The sequence below is a fragment of the Haliotis rubra genome, unplaced genomic scaffold (assembly GCF_003918875.1).
Source record: "Haliotis rubra isolate DU_JTF1 unplaced genomic scaffold, ASM391887v1 Scf617, whole genome shotgun sequence".
Lineage (NCBI taxonomy): Eukaryota > Metazoa > Mollusca > Gastropoda > Lepetellida > Haliotidae > Haliotis > Haliotis rubra.
In genome coordinates, this window is record NW_025767321.1 from 651,971 (window position 1) to 661,981 (window position 10,011).

The 10,011-nt window shown below is 42.0% G+C and overlaps 1 protein-coding gene across 1 annotated transcript; it reads right to left on the minus strand.

Moving 5' to 3' along the window:
- Positions 1-3,743: 3,743 nt before the first annotated feature.
- Positions 3,744-6,574, minus strand: LOC124256078 (E3 ubiquitin-protein ligase TRIM56-like). Its single transcript, XM_046690011.1, has 3 exons — positions 6,283-6,574; positions 4,458-5,528; positions 3,744-3,808 (listed from the first exon to the last, which is right to left on the minus strand). Exons 1-3 carry the CDS (start codon positions 6,572-6,574, stop codon positions 3,744-3,746), a joined length of 1,428 nt encoding a protein of 475 aa, XP_046545967.1.
- Between the last annotated feature and the right edge of the window lie 3,437 nt (positions 6,575-10,011).

Genomic DNA, 10,011 nt, shown 5'->3' on the forward strand with positions numbered 1-10,011 from the left:
TTTCACCTCGGCAGTATAAGAGGTTAACCCAGGGCAACATCCCTGAGCTGATAATATCGGTGTTAGATATAAATCATAATCTCGTGAATATAGGATACCTCAGCATAGCGCTGCACATAAAATGACCAGCGCACAAGGTCCTGGAATGAAGTTGAAAAAATGCATCAATGTGGGGATCTCCGACCTCAGGGGACACACGCGGATTCGACGACCCGGGTAGATGGTAAATTGTATGCTTTGCAACTGAAAAACAGCATTTACAAGCGTTGAAGTCCCCTCAATGGTGGTACTAGCAACCTAAGTGATATAGTAGATACCTCAAAGGCGGTCGTCAACACTTTCGGTACACCCTAGTCCGCACCGGTGATGATAAATGGATGATATACCCATCGTTCGGGGGCAAACTGTTCGACTTAACCGATGTTGAGAGCACTACCGTCGCCCGAAATAAGCCATATACACTCGTCTTCACCGATGATGACAAGTGGGTGTTGTTATCCGATAAAGCCGACTGGTTTCTCAATATTAGGCTCAGCTCCCCCTTCGTGTTCACGGATAACAAAGACAACCACCTAAACAAAGTCGTGAACAACGGAACCCTGCTCGTGGCTTACGTCCCGACTCAGAGACGTAGCGTAGTCATCAGCCCACTCGCCAGTATGGCAGCCCACATGCTATCGAGTAAAGCGGGCATGCAAAACGTGGTATTGCAGTTGGTGTCTGAATTCGAAGGCGTGGTCAATATCCTGGAGAGTCTACCAGCGAACTCAACACTGGTCATCCAAGTCTACCTAGGGGAACCATCGCAGGATGATGTCGAAATCGTGAAGGGGGTCAAACTCCGGTGGGGGAAACAACAACAGTATCACGTTTGCAACATTTACGTGCGGGTGGGTGTCGACTCCAAAACCAGTCTGCAGGGTGTCACCGTGATCGTGGAAGACACTATATCACTAACCAATATCTTCCTACCCGACAACATACACTTCATGGGGGTGAAGTGCACCCCTGAACTATTATCAGAAAACCAGTTGGAAATTATATCGTAATAGTATTATAGCAATGTCTTGGCTTCACCCCAACACTACGATTAACGACCTAGGTGACACGGAGGGATTCGATCAACCTGGTGAGGAAGACACCTTGTACGTCTTACACTTCAAAAACAACGTGTATAGGCGGGTGTCGTTATCAGATTTAAAAGAGCCTAAATGGTTAGTTAACTTAACCCTCACCTCACCCTATATCACATTAAACAAAGATGGGTTTATCTCCGAGATTAGGAACAACGGTTTCTTGACTGGGGTTTTCATTCTGGAGTCTACTGCATATGTCCGGATAGGTAGTGTTGACCCCATACACACGTTAGATTCTCCAGCAAAAAATAAATTAGCGTTTGTCAGCAATGCTGTTGGTCAATCGAAGTATATTGATAGAATATCCCTACGCTCCACACTCATCATAGAAGTCACCTTTTCAAGGATATCCCCGAAAGCTTCACCAGTACCACTTTTACCGGGGGTAACAATATATTGGCGTGCCGAACACAGATACCAACATTGTCATATTGTTATACGACGGGATACCCCAACAGGTCCTATAAACCCCTTAGTAAACCTCAGTGGGGTTTATGTTACAGCAGAGATACCTATTAGCCTCTCACCTATTACCCTGCCTGATGGCCTACAACTTATAAGCTTCAAATACGTTAATCAACTATTAACTGAAACCCAATTAAAATATCTTTTGTAATATATATTATAGGATGGGCCTGTACCCAGTCGTAGAGGAAGTAGCGAAGACCCTGGAAACCGTAGACGGGTTCCGTTTTGAGAGAGTTATGTGATGTAAAACGCCAACTAGAACAAGACCGCGACACGCGTAAAGCACTGTGTAAGAAGTACCATAGAGCTTTCAATATCGTGGACGGGGCTGATACTGCCCTTATGGCAACCACCATGGGGCTAGGAGCGACAGGTGTTGGGTTGTTAGCTACCATCGTGGCTGCCCCCGTAGTGCTAGGCATTGAAATAACAGCTGGGGTGGCAGGGGTGTTAGGGTTGGTGCTTAAGTTTGTATCCCGTAGACTACATCGTAAGGCATTGAAACACGACGAGATCAGGGTTCTGGCCGAAGCAAAGCTGAACACGGTAAGTGAGCGTATATCCACGGCACTCACTGACAGTAAGATCTCCGAGGAGGAGTTTCGTTCAATCCTCTCTGAACTCACAAAATATACCAAAATGAAACAAGAGATTCGATCCAAGTCTCGTAAGTCTGCTATCAGTGAGGATGAGAGAAAAAAGTACATAGAACAAGGGGTGAAAAAAGCCCAGCAAGCCTTTATTACAAACACCAAAGAGATCATAGGCGATTCACATTAAACTGTTTCATCGAGGTAAACATGGCATAGCGGCACAATAGTGTCATAGCGGCACGTTAGACGCAGCCCAGTATTGGATGATACAATCCCAGGATAGACCCGTTAAACCAACATGCTTCAGCCATGTCCCCGGTAGCTCAGTCGGTTAAGTGGTGCGGCTGTGAGGTGTAACATTGGGCGTTCGTATCCCGCTATCGTCCCAAACTTTTTAATAGTAGGGTTAATGGTAGCAAGAGGTAAGGGTCCGACCAAAGCCTTACTTGTGAAATAAGGCTTTGCAGATGCTTTTGTTGGAACTGGTCCAGAACCCCCATTGTATATACTACTAGACACATTGTGCATTAGATATACTCAGTCACACTATACATTAGATATACTCAGCCATACAGTATTCTAGATATACTCAGACACACAGTATTCTAGATATACTTAGACACACAGTAAATTAGATATACTCAGTCACACTGTACATTAGATATGCTCAGACACACAGTATATTAGATATACTCAGACACACAGTATATTAGATATCCTCAGTCACACTGTACATTAGATATACTCAGTCACACTGTACATTAGATATGCTCAGTCACACTATACATTACATATACTCAGACACACTGTACATTTGATATACTCAGTCACACTGTACATTAGATATACTCAGACACACTGTAGATTAGATATACTCAGACACACAGTATATTAGATATACTTAGTCACACAGTATACTAGATATACTCAGACACACAGTATATAAGATATACTCAGTGACACTGTACCTTAGATATACTCAGACACACAGTATATTAGATATACTTAGTCACACAGTATACTAGATATACTCAGACACACAGTATACTAAATATACCGAGACACAGTATATTAGATATACTCAAACACAATGTACATTAGATATACTCAGTCACACTATACATTAGATATACTCCGCCATACAGTACATTAGATATACTTAGACACTGTACATTGGATATTCTAAGTCACACTGTACATTAGATTTACTCAGTCACGCTCTACCTTAGATATACTCAGACACACAGTATATTAGATATACTTAGTCATACAGAATACTAGATATACTCAGACACACAGTATATTAGATATACTCAGTCACACTGTGCATTAGATATACTCAGACACACAGTATATTAGATATACTCAGACACAGTATATTAGATAGATATAGTTAGTCACACAGTATATTAGATATACTTAGTCACGCTATACATGAGATATACTCATTCACACTATACAGTCAGAAATACTCATTCACACTATTTATTAGTAATACTCAGACACACAGTACATTCCATGTGATGATTTGTCAACACCAGCTCAGTCAATCTGCAGTCAGCAGGTCGTTGTAAATGTAGTTAATTGGAATATTTACAGATGCAATGATCACTTGAGAAAGAATCAAATGCCTATACTGTTTTACTAAAACTGAATACTTTGATTTCACCTGAACGGTAATTACAAATATAAACACGGCCACGTCCATCAACACAAACTCCTTGCGGGAACGAGACATCATCATCTTTAGTGAGTATGTTTCTGACAAACTGTCCTGACTCAGTCAGATGAACAACAGTGTGCTGATAGTAGTCAGTTACCAGGATGTCACCAGTGCTTGTACTTGTGATACCACGTAAAAGTCGTAGTGTTGTGTGTTCTGTCGTAGGGTAGGTGAACACAACGTCCCCTTCAGCTGTCAGGCACAGGACACGCTTCGAACCGCCATCCGACACAAGGATGTTTCCTGTTCTTGTTTTACAAAGAAAGTCAGGAGCATCTATAATTTCCTTTCCACTATCTATAGGTTTAATTGACCTCAGGAAGTTTCCTCTCATGTCCAGAATATCCACACATCTATCAGAACCTGCTGCTAGTGTTGATGGTGTCAGGGACGTTATACCCCGGTACTGTTTGCTGGTTGTGATGGTTGACAGCAGCACCAGGTCAGGGTTGACTTCAACTGTTACAATCTGTCTGGTATTCGGCACGGTGACAGCCACCTGGTTGTGTTTCAGCCTTGTTATTCCCCACGGTTTACCTCCCAGGCTGAGCTTGCTGTGACGTCGTTGTTTGTTCCTGGTGTAGAAAGACTTCACAGTGTTTTTCTTGTAGTCTGTTACAACCACTGTATCTGTACCATTCACCGGCAATACTGTTAAGTCAGCAGGGCATACATTATTCTCGCCTCCAGGTACCTTAACGTTAATGGTGTCCTGTAACACAGGAGCAGCCTTCAGGTCCACCACGTTACTGGTGTCTTGAGATACAGGTGTTGCCTCCAAGTTCACCATACCATCATACTGGACATCTATCTCCCCCAGCTGTAGATCGTCCAGAGCTCTTCTCAGCATCTCTCCGTTCTGTCTCAACGTGATCTTGACTATTCTCTCCACCTTCTTCAAATCTACGTCTCCGACAGCATCCACATCACCGGACTCACATCCCTGATACATCTCATACACGTCCATGTCACACTTGGATTGTAGAATCTGGTCTATCAGCTCAGTCTGTTGTCGGTACATCGGTACTGACATTTCACCCGACTTTAGGTCGGCTGTCAGTTGTTCAATGTGCTTTTCGGAAACTTCTTTCAGTTCATCTAGAAGTTTATTTTCCATGAGAGTTATCTTCTCTCTCGCGTTGTTACCAAAAGACTTGATGTCATGTTCCATTCTTGCATATCGAGCTTTTTCAGAAACGACATTCACTTTAACAGCATCAACTTTTGCTTCCATTTGGATTTGCTTCTTCGAAATAGTTTCCTTCTTATTCAACAGCTGGGACTTTAATGCAGGTAATTCCGACTCCAGTGTGACAACTGACTCACATTTCCTGTGATAGATAACACAACAGGTGTGACAGGTGACTTTCTTGCAATCTTTGCACAGGAATTTGATGTTTTCATCCTTGTGTTCCTTACACTTAATGTTTCGTTTCCTGGGGATAATGGCCTCACTAGTCAGGGCAGTTGTATCGTGATGACGAGAGGACGAGATGCGACTGTGCACCCTAGCACATACATCACACAGGGCGTCTTCGCATACCGAGCACCACACAGTCGCTGGAGTTGTCTCCCCTTCGCGATGACAGCACGTGCAGTTCTTTGTATCTGGACAAAAAAAAACAAGGTTGAATGAAACGCATTCAGCATCGTATCATCGAGTGTTTTTCTCACATCTAGCTATTTAAGTGTGGTAGGCTAGCCTTGTAGTCAAAGCGTTCGATCGTCACGCCGAAAATCCGGGTTCGATTTCCCAGATGGGCACAATTAGTGACACCTATTTCTGGTTTCCCCGCCGCTGTAATATTGCCAAAACTAAACTCACTCACTCTATCTGTATACGTAATTGCACAATTTTTGTGGTTTATGAATTGTTGTTACCAGTAATTTTAGTGTAAGCTACCTCACAACACGATATAGAAAACATAGATATCTGCAAGACTGACTTCAGATTTCGGGAACTTGAATGACTAGTTTGACATAATGAAAAATGAGTTATCACTTGAACCCTAAATACCCTACCTTAAAACTTCAACCAAGATATTTGGAAAACAGCTATGCAGGACCACTACATTCATGAGTATTGTGGGGGTACAAATTGAAATTTGTATCAGTAAATAATGAATGTATTTACAATTACATGTAGATTTAGATAAGTCATTTTTTCATTGAGTGAGGGAGTGTGTTGCCTTCGCAAAGGTTAAGAGTCGAAAATGGCACGGCTACAAACTTTATACGACGACCACAGACGAATATTTAACAGATTTTACACGTGTTTATCCTTCCTTTCTTTTGAGTGAGGTGCAAGACACATCCAATAGACCATCGTGCATTGCAGTACCAGTTTACCATTGATCCTTACCTTTACATCCGGTACCAAATGAGTCTAGCAGTCCCTGGATGACAAAGCTTGGTTTGACGTCATCCGCCCACTCATCTAGTGGTCTCTCAGGGGAGGTCACTTTCGTCATCTTGCTGCAGAAAGGACACAGCAGAGACTTGGCATTGATAGCTTCCGGTTTGGTTTTGGTGTAGCTGACGACACATTTCCGACAGAATGTGTGATAACAGACAAGGGTGCACGGATTGTCAAATATTTCTGTACATATGGTGCATGTGAGAAAATCTTCTTGCAGTTTCTGAGACGTCGCCATCTGCAAACGGAAGATGCATTAAATCCACAATGTTATTACGCATTGCATGCTGCCGGGACTATTTGCACTAGGCAATATGGCCAAAGTACCGGCTGCGTATAATAGCATTTATATAAAATAAATGATATGTTGGTTGAAGTTATTTGGACCCTTTTTCATAACCCCATGTTCATTTTTAAAATATCAAAGTAAACAGACTATTGTTGACAATCATAAATGAAATGTATTCATACGCGTGACCCCTGTTATGACGGCGTAATGCACTCGTTCTGTAAGTTGAATTCTGATATATTATTGTGCTAATGTTGGATGGGTAATAAATGAATATTTAACGAATGAATAAGGTATTATACGGGACACCATTTAGTATTCTCTCTATATATATAAACGATAGTTGATGAATAGAAAATGAGAGTTCTACGCCAGCTATCAATGGAACCGAGCTAATTATAGAAACACGTCATTACAAGGTGTGGTGCAATACACCAGTCTATTTTTAGAAAATGAAGTTCCCCAAGTCTAAAGATAGCGAGAGCTGGCTTGTGACTACGATGGAGGGAGACGACTTGTAATCCAGCATGTATTCCTAATTACTTGTTTTATGACCATAGTCAAGCAAGGAGACAGGGCTTATTTGTAAAGCAAAATAACGATACAGTCTGGGTGGTAGTGAGATTGTCATAGACCGAACGTGATTGTATGTATGTAAACAGGAAAACTCCCTCGCAAGGTGTTGGAAGCAGTACTTAACATCTTAGAGATATTGTATGGACTGTTATATTTCCCTGTACAATAAATGGGAAAGTCTATAAATAGATCATCTTTTCATCCCAAGTATGTATTAAGTGGAATGCAACGGTGGGAGGTAGAGTCACCTGTGTAAACAAACCATTATAGGTCTTACACAACAGCACTGCTTGTACAGTGAGAGCGAAACTAGGTCACACAGTCGGCCAGGCGTAGCCTGTGTAAACCGATCGCTTCTGAATGAGACATGGTTTCTTATAAAAACATGTGCAATTTATTTTTATATCATTTGTCTTCTCACCATGCCCGCTGAAGGATGGAAAGAGTATTTGTCCAGCATATACTTTAATCCCAAACACCCAGCTTCCTTCTCGGGTTCAACTAAGTTATATCACATGGTGAAAAAGGAAGGGAAATTTAATATCAGCTTACATCACATCAAAAAGTGGCTCGCTTCTCAAGATGCCTATTCACTTCAGCGACCTCTTAGGTACAAGTTCAAGTGGAACAGAGTGATCTCAACTGGTTTGAACGATCGGTGGGATATAGACTTGGCTGATGTTTCCAATATAGCCTCTGACAATGACGGTGTAAAATACTTATTGATAGCTATCAATGTATTCACACGACTTCTATGGGTGGAACCCCTTAAAACTAAAACACCGGACGCAGTCCTTAAGGCCATGAAGAAGATATCTGCTCGTGCTACTCTTCCACACATTATCAGATCCGACAAAGGTCGTGAATTTGATAACAAGAAAGTGAGATCATATTTAGCCAACAAGGGTATTACCTACTATGTCACTCAGAATGAAACCAAAGCATCTTATGCCGAGAGAGTCATACGAACCCTTAAGGCGACTTTGTACAGATACTTTACTTACAAACAATCATACCATTATATTGATGTTTTGCAAGACTTGGTGAAAGATTTTAACCAGAGACCTCATAGGTCGCCGAATGAATGTTCACCCATTGATATCAACGCAAACAATGAATCTGTTGTTTGGAATGAACAGTACATTGATCCACTGCACAAACAAGTCAAACCCAAAGCAGAGAAGATGAATGAAAGAAGACGGAAAGCCTTTAAATTCAAAGTAGGGGATCAGGTGCGACTGTCACATTTGAGACATGCCTTTCAACGTGACTATCAGGAGAAATGGACGGAGGAAATATTCATTATAAGCAGACGATACTACAGGGATGGGATACCAGTCTATGAAGACAAGGATATGGCTGAGGGTCCTATCACTGGTACCTTTTATGCGAATAAACATCAGAAAGTCTATAAGTCTGCAGACACCATGTGACGTGTTGAAAAAGTGTTGAAGAAGAGGAAGAGAGCTGGTAGAAAAGAGGTGTATGTTAAATGGATGGGTTATCCTAAGAAATTCAACAAGTGGATCCAACAGCAGGACCTCCATGGTGTATAAATAAGGATAGATGTGATGCACTTCTCATTGGATACAGAACCACCATGGAAGCAGCATGTCCAGATTGTCAGAGACGCTTATCAAGGAAGGATGTTATGCTGAGACACAGGAGACATAAGCACATTAATGATTATGAAAATCCAGCGCCGCTGACGCAATTACCCCCGCCACCGCCGCAGACACAATTACCGTCGCCATCGCAATTACCACTGCTGCCGCATAACTCAATGTATAAGCAACAGCAAAACCACAATCAATACAATGATAAAGAACATTTCAAGTTTACCATCCCCTCTAATGCAGTTGTGGTGGGCCCTACTGGCAGTGGCAAATCTATGTTTATCCACAACCTTCTCGCGAAGGGATGTATACAGCCAGCACCTAATCACATTATCTGGTGCTATACCCAATGGCAGCCCCTGTACCAGTTGATCAGTGAACAGTTGCCCCATGCGAAGTTTGTTAAAGGAATTCCTTACAATGTACTTGACACTACCTACTTGGATGCCAGAAATAACAACATGATGGTGTTGGATGGCATGATGTCTGAAGCTAAGGATGACAAACACATTTCTCAGCTATTTACTCGAACCTCTCATCATAAGAATGTCGTTATCTTCCTACTGTTACAAAATCTGTTTCCACGAGGGGAAACAGTCACGTGTTTTATAGCTCTGAATTCTCACTATGCGACTCTATTCAACTCACCTGTAGATAGATTACAAGTTCAAATGTTTGCCAGACGTATCTACCCCAACAATGTAGATAGGTTTATGTCAGTCTATGAGACAGCTGTGCAAAAACTCTATGGCAATCTGACTGTTGATCTACGACCTACCACTCTTGAATTAGAGATTACAACCTAATATACTAACTAATGCTGACATACCCTCGGCCTCAAGGATAATAAAAAGACCTACCAAGTCCCCACCAGAATCAAGACACATGGAGGCAGGAGCACATCTATAAAGAGGAGCAACCTGAACCACCTAATCATTTGACTCAAGACACTCAGATAGATAACATATCCAAGCTGGTTGAGAATACTGTGGCCTCAGAAGACGAAAACATGCCCTCCTGTGACGAGTTTGGTATTGTATTTGAAAACAACCATGACCTTCAACGTCATGTGGGACCTGGTGCCCGGAAAATGGTTGGGAGCTAAGCGAGCTAAGGTGGATGCAGCTGATGATACTAAGAATGATATCTTGCGTCCAGTAGAGATAGGTACTAAAGTTGATCAAAGAGAGAGAA